General features: G+C 40.6%; 1 protein-coding gene across 2 annotated transcripts in view; it reads left to right on the top strand.

The window, feature by feature from the left end:
* UBA6 (ubiquitin like modifier activating enzyme 6) overlaps nucleotides 1-18,276 on the top strand; it is a 262,135-nt gene that overhangs the window by 148,232 nt on the left and 95,627 nt on the right. For both annotated transcript variants that reach the window (XM_030190526.1, XM_030190525.1), the window contains one exon: nucleotides 14,085-14,165. In XM_030190526.1, the coding sequence (XP_030046386.1) occupies nucleotides 14,085-14,165 (81 nt within the window). The remainder of the gene's footprint in view (nucleotides 1-14,084; nucleotides 14,166-18,276) is intronic.

The raw sequence follows: 18,276 nt of genomic DNA, 5'->3' as shown, positions 1-18,276 counted from the left end.
TCAAAAAAATGGAGTGCTTATCCACTTTCATAAATCACACCGACTGTGGCCAAAGTTTTGCTATAAAGCTGTTTCAAGGCATGACCAAACTTCAGCATTTCTCAAGAACAACTATTTTCCATGTCACTTGGAAAACACTCTTTTATCCTCTTTATTATTGCATACATGAAAAGTTAGTCATAAAGGTGATAACTTCATAACATGATACAAATGACAATGAGCTAAGGAAAGCTATTTTAGTAGGGAAAAGGTGTGTGCTCCAAATGTGGGTGCACCCCGAAGCCCCATCATATTGGCAATGGAGAAACCAGTTTTACATGCTTATGTTATGGAAGCCAAGGAAGTGTGTCTCACTTTCAAACAAAGGCGTCTTTTTGCGTTACCACGCAACCTGAAAACGGTCTATGAATTGACCAATTTCCGTAAACTATTGAAAACCTATCTCTTCGACAAGATATATCACAAAGATCAGCACACGTAACTTTATAATCTTTAATATATCCAGAAATGTTTTATAATGTCTTTTACTTTAACACTATCATGTATTTCACCACCATGTAACCCAAAATCCTCTGTAAAACCAAATGTATATTCTCATCTATTTCCAGTATCCGTGATGAATTGTAAGCCACATTGAGCCTGCAAAGAGGTGGGATAATGTGGGATACAAATGCAATAAATACAATAAAAAAAATAAAATAATTTCATCTCATCCAGTTGCTGTCTCCAAGAAATAGAAGCTTGAGTTTGAGTAAGCTACATTTATGAATGCTTTTTTGACTTTGTAACAAAACCGATTAGGACAACTTAGAATCTTCTCTGGAATGTGGAGAATTATGGGCTGAAACTTGGACAGGCAGGTTAGGGTGGGTAAGGGCTGAGAGAAGACTGTGAACGAAGTGTATATACTCCAACCTGTCTGCCCTCCTTCTAGGTAACTAAACACAAGTCTATACAGTAGCTAACAGTGTCAACCACTGCAACATGTAAGCTGTCTTATAAAGGACGAAAAGAAGGAGAGAGACACAGAAGGCTGTAAAGAATATGAGAATAAGCAGTTTATTTAGACTTACCAATCAGGGGTACACTTGGTATATAATTATTTCAGTTTCTTGTCAGTACAGCAAATCAGAATAAATCAATCAGCATAGTCCATAAGCTTTTTCTCATAGAGAGCGGTAAACTGGTCGCAAAGCGCGAATTCACAATATTACTTCTCTACCTTATGCAGATTACAGCTGTCAGCTATATACCCTAAAAATCACATGCACTTACGTCATATTTATTTCTGTTCTCATTCTCCATGTGTAATTAAAATGTACTAATTTGCTTAGTATCAAATTATCTTTGTGTCAGCATTACTACATTTTCATATAATCAGCACTTAGTTAATGGAAATTACTTAATCTAACATTTACTGTAATTTCACCTATCAGCAGGTCATCAGGGTCATTCATATTTGCAACATAATTGTCTCTGTAACCACAGGTTCTGCTTACTCTTACCACAAGTTTCTGTTTACTGCCTACCACCTGTTGGACTATCAAAATTCCCCTAAATTAGCTGGGTCTATAAACTATTTTCTAATTAAATCATATTTCGATTCCTTAGCAAAAACTGTTTGCAAATCATTTTTATTTCCTGGTTAGGCCATATTGCAAAGCCTCTACAAGAATAGCTGCTACAGGGCCATTTCCAGTAAATATCAGTAAATATACCATTGCAAGCATTTTTCAGTTTGCCCTTTTTAACCTTTTGAGGCCTAGTTCAGCACACAATCTGACAGACTATTGTTCAGCCTATGATATGGTCCTATGGTCATGTCCAGCATGTCCTATATGATCCATATTAACAGAAGGGTATGGTTCAAGGGCAGAATGGCTGGAGGAGTAAGGCTGTTTTTCTTAAGTTCTTTGGTTGGTGCAGTTCCTTTATTCAATTCAGTTCTTGTATACCGCTTTTATCTCCTTTCCAGGGTTCAGTGCGGTTTACATTCTAGGTGAAACAAAAGCAGATAGTGTGAGGTATGAGAAACATTAGAGACCATTGGTATAATGCATGAGACTAAAAACATTAAAGGAAAAGATAATGGGTGATACTAGGAAGTAGAATTCATGATGGATTATTATGAGGCAGTCTTTGGGAAGAGAAAAAGGGTTTTAGCCTCTTCCTGAAGTTGAGGTAACTGTTTTCTGTTCTTTTGGGAATAGGTAGAGAGTTCCATATTTTGACTCCAAGTACGGGGAATACAGAGCTGAAAATCTTCTGATTTCGAATTGTCTTTTGAAATGGTGATGCTAGCATTAGTTGTTTCAGTCTGTTAGACTGGACCAAATATAGTGAAGCGGTCTTAGCAGTTCAGAGGTGAAGCTCTGTAAGATTTGAAAATTAAACAAGCAGCTTTGAACCTGAGTCTTTCTGCTATGGGAAGCCAGTGCAGTTTGTTTAGATGAGTTGAAACGCTAGTATATCTATTCAGTCTTTATATTAGTCTTGCAGCTGTATTCTGTATGATTTGCAGTTTTTTCTGATATTGACACTTAATACCAAGAAATAGAACGTTAGAATAATCCAAGTGAGGTAGGACTAACATTTGGACTATTAGTGCGAAGGCTTTTTGGTGAAAGAATGGTCTGACTGTCTCATTTTGAATAGTATTTTCTTCCATAACTGATTAATATGGGAAGAGAAGGTGAGTGAAAAATCAAGCAAGACCCCTAATACTCTGGTTTCAGATTCGACTGGAAAGCTTTGAACAGTGGACAAAGATATTGATGATGGGACCTCAACTCTCTGATTTCGGAATCACAGGACCTTTTTTTTTTTTTTGCACATTCTGTTTCAGTTTATTGGTCAGGGCCCAGGTGCTAACAGCAGTCATCCCATTCACTACAGACTGAGTTGGATCTTTGTTTGATGCTGTTACTGGTAAGTGAAGCAGGATGTCATCCATGTAGGGTAAAAGTAGTTCATTAAGTCCCTGGTGTATTGAGGCAAGGGATGACATAAAGAAGTTGAACAGGATCGGTGAGAGTTGAGTTAGTTAGTAGACAAGTAGTTGGAAAGTTGGTTGTTTTGCTTGACAGAATAGCTTCGATTTGAAAGGAATTCACGGAAATATTTGAGTACAATCCCTGTTATTCCTATCTGATCCAGGCGTTCGAGCAGCAGTGTGTGGTCAACCGCATCGAATTCCGCCGATATAGCAATGTGTGATTTAACTGCATCAATCTCTGCTGGTATATCGAATTGGAGAATTACTTGGTTGCCTTTGCATAGGTGGTGTTTGGTAAAGGGAAATGGGACTTGATGTACTGCCTTTCTATGGTTTTTACAACTACATTCAAAACAGTTTACATAGTATATACAGATACTTATTTGTACCTGGGCAATGGAGGGTTAAGTGACTTGCCCAGAATCACAAGGAGCTACAGTGGGTATTGAACCTAGTTCTCCAGGATAAAGTCCACTTCACTAACCACTAGACTACACCTCCGCTAGTTAGAACTAACAGTATTGTTTCCATACTATGTGACGATCTGAAGCCAAATTGTGACCAGTGTAAAATAGAAAATTTTTCCAGATAAAAAGAGTTGTTTACTAAAGTAGGTTTCTAATGCTTTTGTAAAAGGGGGTATGCTTGCCACTGGACGGTAGTTTGCAGGCGATATTACGTCTGGCCCAGATCCCTTCAGTAGTGGGGTGAGAGCAATTTTGCCCATATCAGGAGGAAGAGAGCCAGTTTTTAACAGCTTATTGAGATCATCGAGTAACCAGTGTATTGCTTCCATAGGGATGGATTTGTGTAGGTGTTTTGAGCATTGATCCAGGGAGTAGCTGGTTCAGGAGCATTTCAACAGTATTGATCTTACATCCTCAGCTGTTAGTGGTTGAAAAGATTCCCCGTTTTTATCAGTTTTGAGTCCTTGGGTTGTAGGATCTCTGGCGATTAAGGCTAAACTACGGGTTGACTGTCTTCCTTTGTTGGAGTAGCCTTAGATAGTTCGGACCTAATTGGAGGATCTTATTGGCAAAATTATCAGCGAGGTCTTGGTCGGTGGGACATGTTTTCTGTGAATATACATCTTTATTAGTAGAAGCTAGTGTTTTAACTAAGGAGAAAAGTTGTTTGTTGTTAAGATCATCTTAACCTTTTAGGCGTTATAATATTAGACTTTTACTATATTGCAGCAACTTTTTATTTTAACTGCCTTCAAAATGTTTGTGTTGCTGTTTTGTGATAATAAACAAAGTTTTTCATAAAATTCCAGACATGCACCTATTTAATAGAGGCAGCATAGATGCCTGTGTGGTTTTGTTTTGTTTGTTTGTTTTTTATTTAATAAAGGCTTCCAAAACTAGCCCCAGTTTCATATCAGTGCTTTTCCACATATTGTATACCTGTTCTGAGGTGGGGTGCATGTGTATTTACAAACTAGGCTCTAATATCACTTCACCTCCCAAACTCTATCCTTAGTGATATGTGTTCAGATTGTAAATAGTAGGCACTGTCATCCATGCACCTAGCTTTTATACCTCATACAATTTTTAAATAGCCATTTTAGCATGCTTTATATGTAAAAAAAATGTTTTATAAAATTACTTTTCTGTTCTGTTACCTATATTTTTGGTGAAGTTGTAAGTTTTGAATGTTAATCTCGGAAAGGTCTGAATTGGGTTTTAAAAGAAAATGTAGAGACTGCTTTACAGCATAAGAAGAATCTTTGTTTGAAGGGAAAAACAGTACAAGTAAAAGAAAATGGCACCCAGCACTAGAAAGTTGACTCAAATAATGAAAATTGCTGATGCAGCAACACACCATAAATTAAAACTTTTATGGGAGAAAAGTCCTCAGGGACCTTTTCAGAAGATAGTTATCGTTTATACTTCTTATAAAGGGTCAATTATCTTTCATCTGTCTAAAAACTCCCAATTTTTTTGTGCATTTCTATAACACATATCATGTGCATCTTGATGAAAAAATCATGCCAATTTTCATCCTATATAATAATTCTCACCTCCAACGTTTTATGGGTCTGGCTGCCTGTGTTCGTGACTTCTTCGGAGTTGGTTTGCTAGGCTTTGTAGCACAGGCTGACGTCACCATAGCCATTATGAAGTCAACATCAGAACCCACGCAAAAAAAAAAACCATGCGGTCAACAGCCGCCCTCCCGACTTACCGCTGTGGCTTAAGCCTGCCTGCCTCGCGAATTAGCCGCCCTCCCGGTTAATGAGTGATGAGACACGAGAGCGAAAAGCAACAGAGAATAAATAACGATGAAACGATCGAGAAGCACGCCGCAAAAACAACTTCCACGACGCCCTTCCATGCTGCCGCAACAACCCTCAAACATCGCAACCACCCTCTCCACACATACCAGCGAGAGAAAAACAAGGTCCTGCACGCACCTGTGCCGCCATAACGACAGACTCCCCTATAAAGTAACAGAAGGTTATTGGGTGGTTGGGTGGGGGAGGGGGGCCTGAGACCTGAGAGGGTGGGGAGGAGGGGGTCCTCATACCAGAGAGGGGGGGGGAGGTATCTCTGTCACACACACACACACTCTCTCACAGTCAGTGTCTTTTCTTTCTCGCACACTGTCTCACACACACTCTGTCTCACACTATCACATTCACTCTCTGTGTCACACAGTCACTCTCACACTCTCTCAGTCTCACAGAGAATCTGTGTATCGCATACATACTCTCTCACACTCTCTCACACACAGTGTATCTATGTGAAACACACTCTCTGTCTCTCACACTCACTGTTTCTCACATATGCACTCGCACACACTCTCATTCTCTCACAGACACACTCACACCCACATACACTCGCACATTCACTCTCTCTCTCTCACACAGTCACTCTCACACACACTCTCTCAAACATACACACTCCGAGGAAAACCTTGCTAGCGCCCGTTTCATTTTTGTCAGAAATGGGCCTTTTTTACTAGTATGGTAATAAAAACATTGCCAGAGAAAAAAAAACAAGCACTTATCTATCTTGCCCAGTGGGGCTACCATTTCACTCCGTTATGCAAACTTCCTCAGGGGTTCTGTGCTATGCATTCTCAACCATAGAAAATTCTCTAAAACAGTATAATTATATATTTGTTACTTCCAAACTGATCAGTTCTTCAAAAAACACAAAACCGCAGAACACCTACTTTACTTTACTCTCTGCATGTTTCAAAATAGGTCTGAAAAGTCAGATGCTCTACTGTTCATACATTCTGAAGACATCATATCCTTATCCACCAATTGAACAAAACCCACTGTTTTTCAAAAAAGATTTTCTAGTCAATCAGCAAAAAATATTCCAGTCAGTCGCAGAGTTCAGGCCATGCAGCTTCAGAGTGTGAAGTTTAAATATCCAGCGAGACTCCCATTGATGGCAGTCTGATCTTGCGATCTCACCCACGCTTACGCGGCATCTCAACATCAATGATAAACACTGCAACTCATCAAAACTGTTTGTGTTGCTCACAATGTGAAACCAGAGGTTCCTTTGTATTTTTCTTTTTCAGATTGGACTTATGCTCAAGCATATATGGGTCATAAAAGCTTTAGTAGTATCACATCATATAATTTGTTACAGGGGCATTGTATAACGTAAACAGTGTGGTCAGATCTGCAATTAGTTAAAATGCTGTAAAAAAATGTTTTTCCATCTTTAGGATCAATTGCACACATTTTGACAAGAACCACATTTATAATGCCCCCTTGATGCATCCTGACGTCCAGCAACTTGATCTAGTAATTCAGCTGGACTTTTCTCCTCTGAAGAAAGCAAGTCACAAATTCTTTCCTTCAAAATTGGGATGAGATTGTATCATATCCCATCTGTTCCTTATTCTTGCAACTGTAGACCTGAATGGAGCATCTTCATCAATTGTGAGGGGACTTAAAGGCCTTCCTGATGCATCCAGACATTCAGGATCTGATTACAGCAGAGTGGGTTTCACTGGACACAGGGCTGAAAGTAGGAAGAGCCATGACTCGTCTCTACCCATTAGTTCTGGAGGAGAAAGATAAATTGCAGCTTCCCAGAGTGGACTCCTTGGTTACAGAGGTGACTAAGACAACCACCTTGCCAGTGGAAGGGGTCATTGCTCTAAAAGACTTACAGGATAGGAAGCTAGAAAGTTCACTGAAACAAGCCTTTGAAGTGACCCGTTTGGGCCTTCAAGCAACAGTTTGCAGCTCGTTTGTAGCAAGAGCATGCCTGAAGTGGCATTAGCAGTTGGTAGCATGAGATGGGCGCCATAATGCCCGCCAGAAGTGGGGTTGGTCTACTTAGCGGATGCTATTTATGATATGATATGGATTTCAGCCTGCAATATGTTTTTCGCTGTCACGGCACATTGACAACTCTGGTTACTGCATTGCGCAGCAGATGCAGCGTTGAAGTCACGTCCAATTAAACTGCTCTTTCGGGGCAAGTGGCTATTTGGAGAAGATCTCAGTAAATTTGATCTTGATTTCGAGACAACAGATGGTAGTGGCCTGATTGTCAGCAATATGGTCAGAAGTCTCGCTTTCAGGCATGTCAATCTTCCTTTTATGCAGACAGGCAGTCTTCTCAGGTAGCGTGTCAAGTGCCTCCAGAGCTTCACAGTGATTTGAGTTGAAGTTCTTCCGCACGGTTGCTCCTTTCTTCTTGCAGTCTCCTTGTCAAAAGGGAACCAAGGCAGTCGAGGTTCAGGCCACTGTAGATTCCTTGCTGGTGCTCCGGGCCATTGTTCCAGTTCCCCAGGCGGAACAGGGACAAGCAGATACGCCATCTGTTCCACTTTCCCAAAGAAGGAAGGCACCTTTTGTCCAGTCTTAGATATCAAAGGTCTAAACCACTGCCTCCAAGTGTCCCGCTTTCGCATGGAAACACTAAGAACAGTTATAGCCTTGGTTCAAGCAGGAGAATTTCTCACTGCCCTCAATCTTGAGGAGGGGTACTTGCATATACCCATATGGCCGCCGCATCAGAGGTTTCTACATTTTGCGATCCTGGGCCATTACCTCCAGTTCAGGGCTTTGCCCTTCGGTCTCACCACGACTCCAAGAACGTTTATGAAGGTTATGGTGGTGGCGACATCCACCCTTCAAAACCAGGGAATCAGAGTTCACCCGTATCTCAATGACTGGCTCAATCATGCATCATCCTATTCAGACAGAATGGCATCGATGACAAAGTTCTCCACCTTCTGCGGTCATAGGGTTGGGTGATCAATTTTGAGAAGAGCAGACTGTTGCAGATTCTGGAGTACCTGGGCATTGTATTCGATAAAGCACGTGAGAGGATCTTCTTCACAGAGTGCAGGAGGTCAAAGCTGGTTCAACAGATTAGTCTTCCCCTCAGTCAAAGCAGGCCCAAGGTCTGGGACTATATCTAGGTTCTGGGGTCAATGATGGTGGCAGTGGAACTGGTGCCATGAGCAAGGGCTTGTATGTAGCCGTTACAAGAATTGCTTATTATCCGCTTGTCTCTGGAGTCACAGAAGTATGAGCTTCATCTTCCTTGGACATTGGTCGCCAGACGCAGAATGCTGTGGTGGTTGTTGCCCAGGAATTTGAGTTCCCTTTCCAATAACACAATAGGAAGTGGTGACAATGGACGCCAGCAAGTAGGGTTGAGGAGCTTATTACAAGTTTCATCTGGCACAGGGCACCTGGATGAAACAGGAGTCTCAGTGGTCAATAAATTGCTTGGAGCTCATTTCAGTGCAGAGTGATTGTGTGACTTTGCTCCCTTTATGGTGGAGGCCCCAGTCTGAGTTTTCTCCAAAAATGGGACATTGGTGGCTTATATCAACAAGGAAGGTGGGACCAGCAGCCATCCGATGATGGTGGTGGTCTCCCTCATGAGATGGACAGAGAAATAACTTCTCTGCTTGTCTTCACATCACATCATGGGGTCCTTGAATGTGGAGGCAGACTTTCTCAGCAGGCACTCCATGGACCCAGCGGAATCAGAACTATCCAGCAGTGGTTTCAGCTGATAGTGGACCAATGGGGTCTCTGCTTCTGGACTTGATGGCGACGAAAAGGAATGCCTGAGTGTCCAAGTTCTTCAGCAGTCGGAATGAGCTGGTCTTGCTGGAGATTGATGTCCTACTGCTGCCCTGGCCGGAGACACATCTACTGTATGACTTCCCTCCTTGGCCCGTGGTAGGCAGTGTGTTAAAGGATTGCATTGCACTGAGATGGAATAATTCTTGTGCACCTGGATTGGCCACAGAGGCCATGGTACACAAATTTGATTGGACTGCTGGAAGGGGGTCCACTCCATCTTCCACAGGTAGATGACCTACTGAAGCAAGGCCCAGTGGTCATGGAGGATCCATGCTCCTTTGGCTTTACAGCCTGAAGCAAGGTAGCAATGACCAAATCAGAATAACCCTTTCGTCCCAACTGAGCCCTTTTATTGCCAATTGGGGGGCTTCTGTTCTCGGTAGTGGTGCCAGGATCCCACTCATTCTAGAGATTGCTTTTGAACATCCCACAGATTGTAGAATAATGGGAAGGTACATAATGGAAGGATAAATTAGGTCTAACCTGATGATTTTCTTTCCATAAGTTCTTCCCACTATTCCAGAGGTCCGCTCAAAGTTTCTGAGATGTTTAGTCTGTGCAAAGTAGAACCAGCCTGACAGCTCATCTCAATGGGCACTATTGACCAAGGGCTGGGCTACTTACCTGGAGTCTGGGAGCTGTGGGAAGGGAAGTGTCCAAAAGGTGGGTGGACCTGGGATTGGGCAGACATTTCAGGGGCTGGCTTGGAGATGGGATTGGTTGCTTCATAATGAACCTGACTTTCCTGCCTGCTCTCTGTGGTTCCATTGGATCCCCTGGTAGAGGGAGGCGTGGCACAGGAACTGATTTAATTAGGCCTTTCCAAGGTTCAGTGCTTTTCCCTGCTCCTTGGAATCAACTTACCTACCCACCCTCTCAGGCAACTGGGGTCTCTCAGGGGCCTTGGAAGGGGGGAACAGGCTACGATGCGTGAGGTATGGGTGTCGCTTCTGGTGGGCACCCGAGCTACTGTGGTGGTGGCTCATGGAGGATGAGCCACAACATGTTGCAGAGATCATAAATTGTCATGGTGGGTCCATGACAATGGTACATGAGGGTATGGAGGCCCCTGCCAGCTCCAAGGCCCTAGCTGTCAAGGCGGGACCATGGGAGGAGTGAAGATACTCTGGAATGGAGTGGTGGATGCAATAGCTGCTTAGCTGTCATTACTAGTAGCTGAAGGAGGAGAGTTTTGGTTTTGTTGCCATATCAGAGTAGCTCAGTGTATAATTGTTTGTTTTAATTCTTTGACTTTTATAAATCGTTAATAAAGCTGCAGCCTATTTTTACTCCCAACTGGTGTATATAAAGTTATTTCCAATGGTTGTTATTGTTTAATATTGGCCAGGGGTTGTTGGAATAGGGGGAGGGGTAAGGGGTTTGATAGGCTCAGATAAGAAGTTCCCAGATCCACCGGTTAATGGGTCAAATAATGACTTCCAGCTGGCATGATGCTCCCTGTATCTCTCTTGTTCTCTACAAGTTGTCCAGAGATGAGAAGTCCACACATTTTTGCTCATCTGGTTAGTGTTAGGTTAGTGAGGAGTTAAGATTGCTCTGTTAATCTGAGTTTCTCCTTACTGCTATTTACGTAAATACTGAGGAGCTGGGCTGGATGCCAAGAGAGATGTTTCAACTCGGTTTTCAGTTATCTATCTCCACCTGCTGGTTGATGGACGTAACTATCCCACAGGTTCTGGAATAGTGGGAAGGACTAAAGGAAGTAAAATTATCAGGTAAGACCTCATTTCTCCATCTTTGCTCCTGATTGATCTCATCCAAGGTGAAAAAATCCTCCCAGGCTAAGGGAGGGATTACAAGATTTCCTAAGAGCTGTAACAGATGGCCCTCTTCCTGTGTCTGTGCTGATTCTTGATTCCTATAGTGGAACTGCTTCTGTCCAAAGTGCCTGCAAGGATTGGGGGTGCCATGGGTACAGACTGTCTTGTCTCCAGTTCTGGGTAGCATACTCCCACAGTCGCCAATGAAGCACCAATGGAACTATTTTCCTTAGTCACAAAATGATCCACCTATCAAGCTGGGTGTTCCAGAGTGGACTTTGTAAGAAAGACCATACTTACCCTTCCACTTGACCACGATGGTAAGTTGCAGGTGATGCAAAGACCTGAGGGAGCAGTCCAATACTGCCATATCTCCCTCTTTCATTTAGTAGTATCGGACAAAAGTAAGAATCAGTCCCACTGGTATATAAAACCAGTACTGGTGCTTACCAGCAAAAATATGTGGGGTTGAAAGTATTATTTAAATTGGTCCAAAAATATATATAATGCTCCACTTCAAAAATAACTCCAAGATAAGTTTCCCGGACCAAGTGTGACCTAATAGAATGGAGTGTCATTTTGTACTTGTGTACTGTGATGAAACAGTGGATTTCTAAGCCTATGAACTGAATTATTACCTGGTGTATTTCTCCTAATTGGCCAGCAGATGGAGATTGCTTTGTGTTTTAAAGCTGTTGCAGAAAAAGACTTTCTCTTTTACAGTTTACGCTTGTGGAAAGGCAATTTGCAGTACCATTGGCCAGATACTTTCAAAGTTGGTGCTCTAGGCTTTGATTGGCCCTGGAGTTTAAATCTAGCTAGGAGGTACTGGATTTTCCCCAGTCTCAGCCAGGGAGCAGAGAGAGAAAGATCTCTTTACTAAGGCCCTGTGAGCAGTTATATTTCAAAACCTGTGATCAGCTACATTTTCTGAACTCCCCAGGTGTCACTCAGGTAGTAAACAAATGTTTAGTTTTATAATTGATTCATATTCAGTTACCTGTTATTGTTTGCTGAGTTCACCTTTTTATGTTCACTGTTCACGTTCTGTGACAATAAACCTTATTGTTTTACTGACTCTGCTGTCCTGGACTGACTAAGAATCCCGGTTTGTGTTTTTGAGTCTGTGGGTGCTTTCTAGGAATTGTGGGGCCCCTGGAGTGTGGCCCCATGTCCTAGAAATCACTGGGGAATAACCTGAGCATGGGAGACTACCTCAGAGTCAAGTATAGAGCAAGTGCAGGTGGGCCTGAGCAGTGCTGGGGACAGACCCTCCAGTTGGCTGCAGGGTTAACCCCAGGCGTTTACTAGGCATTTCGTGATATGTACTTTTAAACTTCAGTTGATATTTTTTTTCTTTCATTAATGTGCACTCTACATATGCATGATTGATTACCATTTTCATGCATCAAGCCACGAGAGAATATCCATATAAACATAATTATATCAAGAGAGATGTTGATTGAAGGTTTAGTGTTTCAAATGCAGTATCCGCTGATAGTAGGCATAATTCTAACTTTAGGTATCGGGGCAGTTACAATATCACATGTTGCCCAACAGGTCATAATTTGATTGATATATGAACATGTACATTTAAGTACAAGTTCCATCTTTATTTGATATACTGCCTTAGGGTCATGCCATCGTGGCAGTTTACAATTCATAGAATAAAATACAAACGTAACAGAAATTAAATTACAATCTCAATAGAGGAAGAATAGAAAAGGAAAACCTGCTTCATAAGAACATACAAAAGTAGCTGGATCTCCGGGCTATACTTCAACTGGAGTCAACAGTGTATCTCGATCTTAAGGGGGCCTTATTCAAACATTTGTTGAAATAGATATGTTTTAAGGGATTTTTTAAAAATTTCTTTTGTGACTATTCAAGCCAAAGAGAAAGAGGAAGCTGGTTCTGTAATGTAGGACCTGTAACATTTACATTTAATCTTTGTCATATTAAAATAGTTTGAGTTTTCATAGCTTTCCACCAAAAGGAGTCTTGCTACATTTTTCCATGTGAACGCTTCTCAAATGTTTATCTTGGTGTTATCAGTGAATTGTGTGTTGAAACAGCTCATTTTAGGGTTAGTTTTAAGTAGAGGTTCATATACCTAAAAGCAGTGTCATGGGTTTGTAACCTAGGTAAGGTAACAGTAAATCCCCTTTCCAGAGAGGATTGTTGCTGAGCAGGCTAAAATGTTTTATATTCATTCTGCGTTTTCATGTCTTGAAAGATAAGATTATGGCGTCAAAGCTTGTTAGTGATTAAATGGGGTAGTTTTTCTAAGGTCAGTTTTTAAACATTTCTGTTCTGAAATGTTTTTGAAAACTGACTGCCCCGTCGGTGGGTAAACATATAAAGATAATAATATACATGTTATCTGCATAGAGATTAAGTATTGTTTGGGGACAGGGATTGCACTGAAATGCAAACTTCTGCATTTGTAAGTATCTGCATAATTTTACCAGGTAAGTACATGTTTATATGAATATATTTTCTCAAGTAGTTTTAAAGTGTGTGTGGTGGGAGGGGGAAGATCGAAGGGTTAAAAAAAACTCCAAAACCCTGCAGACTCTGCAGTTTAAAAATTAACTTTTTAGGCAATCAACAAGCTTTCTAGCAGGCTGAATTCATATTTTCTGATAAAATGATATGGGGAAACCACAGACCTAACCGGTAATCCACTTTTTCCTTAAAGCACAAGAGAATAGTCAACAAATTTGTATTTGAGAAGTTATCCTTAAATATCTCATTCATATACATTCAAGGAAATAAAAATGTCAGAAGGCTGTAAAATTGTGAACAAGAAATTGTTTTACACCTGCTTATTAATATTGTCAGGGAAGCTCTTAGTTCCCCTTGGCAGACTCTGATATGCATACATTGAGTGGGGACAAGTGGACCTGAGTGGTTTATTTGCAACTAGGGCTGTATCAAATATTTGTATTTGATTTGGCCTGGAATACATTATTTGTTTTCAGCCAACTAGCGATTTAAATTTGAATACAAATAATCCAGGGCTCTACGGGGCTAAATCCTACTGAAATAAACACTTGATCTCTGATTTAACATTGCTTCTTTTATTATTTATGTTAAAGCTCAATGCCCATTATTCATATTCGGTATTTATATTCAGCTGAATAGTAAAATATACTATTCAGTACAGCTCTTTTTACAATTGTAAGTAGGCTTACATTCTTACATTTTTCTTATTTTCTTTTAGGTTGGATGTGGAGCCATAGGCTGTGAAATGTTGAAAAATTTTGCGCTCCTTGGTGTTGGCATAGGCCCAGAGAAAGGCAAGGTAAAATGCTTTGAGTAGGTTTCAACAGCAGCTACTGTCTGCTTATTCACAACTCAACCTAATAAATTTGGATAGTCCCAGGTTACTCCGCAGCTTTATTTTTTCTTAGGGTATTGTCTCCAGATGTATCAGTTTTGTGCATAACATGATAGGAATGAACCTCGCTTGTAAACTAGGGTACATTGGTTCTTCTTTACCTCAGTGTCCTAGCTTTTTATTGATGGAAATGAAAATGTCTCAATTGATCACAATTCTTCTGAAGCAGCACTGGTCAATACATTTTTTTTTCAAGAGAGAGAGACCAAGTTCATGTTTTCTAAACATAATGTTTGTTTATTTATGTAGAATAATTTTCTGTCCAATTTTTTTGGGTATCGCACCACAAGTAAGCTTTATCTGATCTCTGCTGATAAATCTCTTCCCACTCTTATATACTGGGTCCTCTGGTTCAAAAGGGAAATAAAACAGTCTTGACATCCAGAGGTGGCCGGTTCAAATCCCACTGCTGCTCCTTGTGATCTTGGGCAAGTCACTTAACTCTCCATTGTGAGCCCTCCAGGGACAGAGAAATATCCAGTGTACCTGAATGTAACTCACCTTGAACTACTACTGAAAAAGGTGTGAGCAAAATCCAAATAAATAATGCTATGGTCACCGTTTCAAAGGTTGCTGAGAGATCCAAGAGAATAAGTCAGTTAAAATAACTGATGAACTTTCAGAACTGTAGCCCAAACAGAAATCCAACTGATAGTCATGCAACTGACTGTATCCGTATGTTGCAAGACTGCTCTTCTACAAGCTTAGGTAGGACTGGGTGATTTGAAGTAGGTCAATAGTTAACTGACTACATAAAATCTAGGTCGGGTGAATAGTCACGTCCCTTAACTTAGGAAAATCTCCCTCCCAATCTTTGCACACTTTTAAAGCAAAGCAGAACATGGTTTACTTGGATTCTCACTGAGTTTAGATGTTGCAAAGCTGCTGTTTTTTTGTATTGTTTTATTTGTTTTTTTTTTAATTATCTTGTGACAGAATTACAGAACTATAAAATTGAGAACCAGGGCCTCCATTAAAAGAAAAATCACCTGGCTCCTTCATAGGCTGAATGTTGAAAATAATTTGTTCAGTTCATCTTGTATTCCTTCAGTCTTAGAAACAAAGTAAACAGCAAGGTGAGATGCACACAGGGCACTGGAAGAAGCCAAACAAGTGGCACAAGGCCCTGAGTGCAAGCTCTTTACTTAATTTAGGAGGCTCCTGGTTCGGTTCTGCTCCTCCCTAAGGGGGTTGTTTACTAAAGCTTAACTTGAGTTATCTGCAGCAGGGCCTATAGGAATAAAATGGGCTCTGCTGCATATAACTCGAGCTAAGTTTTAGTAAACCAACCCCCTTAGTCTGAAAGTCAAAAAATGTTCTTTTGTTGTCTTTAATCCTTAATGTGGAAGATCTTTCATAGAAATCACTTTAATTCTTCTGTGACCTTTCTACCTGTCTGTTTTAAGATACTCAGTTCTGCCATATTCCAGAATTAGTTTTTAATTAAGATAATTAGAAGATCCAATCATGCTTATGTTACCCAAATGAATTCTGAGAACCTGGGATTATAATCTCCTTCATGTAGACATAAATTCAACTAATTTGCTCCTCTTAGTAGGCAGGGAACATAGCCCTTTATCCTATCCTTAATAGCTCACTTGGATCTAAACAGTGCAATAGAAGGTCTAAAATAATGGCCTTAATGTGGATTGGATTATTAATCTAGTTCAGAGATCTGTGAAGTAGCATGGATTCATAAAGTAGGGTTCCCTAGTAGAGAGTACATCAGTTTGGATATTAAGATTTCCAAATGCCTCAAGCACTCCCTAATAAGGACATTTTATCTGGGTAGCTATCATAAGCCTGGAGGCCTCGTACTAGAGATTTAAGACCCTATTGAAGACTCATATATTTCATGCACCCTGTGGCCTTGGTTCAGCCCTCTCATGATCTTGATGCCTCCTGGTATGTCAATGTGGGAATGGGGTGTCCAGTGGGCCCAGCGGCGGATTGTTTTCCCTCTTACTTCTTTCCTATGATTTTGTATTTCTTCTCTCTTTTTGGATTCTATTGATTTTTATTGTACACCACTTAGATGGTTTGCCCTTGAGCAGTGTATCAAATAAACTGAAACGATAAGCTGGGATAAGTCTTTTGAAAGTCTTGAACATTGTCATTTAAGATTCAATAGAGCAATAAGATTCCTATTCTTTGATGTTCCCAACTCCATTAATAAGCCTTCCACTCAAAAGATTGCTTAATGGATATCTTAGTCCTGACAGTTTCATCTTGCAGGAAGATGGCTACATCTCCACTCATTCTTTGTTCACAAGATTGTATGTAGATTACAAAACCCAGAGGGCAAATCGTAATGCTACTCAAGGTTCATGTATGACTTTCATTATAAATCAAAGTAATAAAGCAAATGTGGGAGATAAAGTGCCAAAGACCCACATGATAGTGGTTCAGATTTCCAGGATTCTTTTTCCCCAGCTGACATTATAGTTGATAAAACTTATAAATCAGCTATTCTGATAAGGTGAGGAAACTAATTAAAAGGAAAGCTACCGTTTTGATACTACACTGTTTCAAACCATAGGTATGCTATACAGATCTGTGTATGGAGTGAGAACCACACACTAAAACACTACCTTCCTTGCTGGCTGTCCAGACACTGACGTTAGGGTTATGCATGTCTACCAGCAGATGAAGCACCTAAGTTTTGAAACTGTATAAAATCCCTGTGCAATTTGCCAGGCAGCGAGTATCGTTCTCAGTCTCCAACAGATGGTGGACGTGCAGCTTGTGCAGTCTGAGTCTGGTAGGCCCTAAGGGGAACAGTTTTTTTTCTTAGGGGCTTTTTGGTTTACTTAAAAAAAACATTTCTTCAAAAACAATTCTTCTTCCTCACAATGCTTGTGTCTTATGTGAACTGGCAGTGCGCTGCATAGTATCGTAGGAGCAGATCTGTGAATTACATTGGAGGAAGATTCTTGTTGGAGCCACATTGAGGACTTTCGATTTACAAAGGAGTGGTGTTTTTTTCCAGCAAAGTGACTGTTTGTGGGTTGGTGGGGTTATTTGTTCTGACCCTTGATATTTTGAAACTTTCCTTCATGTATTTTTTTTTAATCTTTTTGATCGCTCTACTATTTTAGGCAGTAAGCTTACTTGCATAGGTGGGGTTCCATTTTGTGCAAGATTTAGCATTTTTTGCTGTTTCTTTACACATTTTTGGAGTATTAGATATATTTATATATTTTTGCATGTGCTTTCACTTCGTTCTTGTTTATGGTGTGGAAGGAGTTTTTTTGAATCAGTAATTTTTCTCCTTGGATTGTGTGGGGGGTTTTTTTGTGCTGATTTTTTTTCTTCTTCCACTTTATTTTATTAACCAATGATAATACCTGACTCCCACTCAAGATAGTGGAATATTTCATTACCTTTGGTATTTGTCCCTATCGGGAGATTTGAGGTCATGTTTGTTTAAAGGTGTTACCTTGTGAACAGGTGAGAGCACTGTAAAAATTGTTTTCAAGCTATATTTTTTGTGGGTTTACTTAGTATTTGTGTAGTTTGCAATCCCCTTAAGCAGAATAGAAGACTAAAAGTTGCCATCACTTCAACAGAATCAGAAAAAGCATGAGTATCACCCGCTTGAGTCATGATAAGAGGGAATGATAATGAAGTTGGCGTCAGGGACAAAGCTGAGGTGAATGGGGAATGGAGCTTCTGTATTTTAGTTTTAAAAAACCAGGCTAAGGACCAGGCATCGGAACTGTGGTAGCGGCTTTCTGAGATGTACAGAATGTGGTAAGTTAGCGGAGAACTTTATAAACTTAGATGATGTAGGAGCTGTAGAAATTTGAACAGAATAGTAATCCCTTTTTCAGAGAGAAGAGAGGCCTTGTAAGAACGTGCCGGTGCTTTATATGCGATGAGATGAGATGAGGTTGGAGTATGATGGTGTCTCCTTTTCATCTGAATCAATCAGTCCCTCTCAGCTCTTGGGGTTTCTACAGGAAGCAAGGAGCAGCATTTGTTAGCATGCCTTGATGTCAAGTGCATGCTATTG

This window comes from Microcaecilia unicolor, chromosome 2 (assembly GCF_901765095.1).
Source record: "Microcaecilia unicolor chromosome 2, aMicUni1.1, whole genome shotgun sequence".
NCBI classification, from domain to species: domain Eukaryota; kingdom Metazoa; phylum Chordata; class Amphibia; order Gymnophiona; family Siphonopidae; genus Microcaecilia; species Microcaecilia unicolor.
Note: the sequence above shows the minus strand (reverse complement) of the source record. Positions and strands in the feature narration are given on the sequence as shown.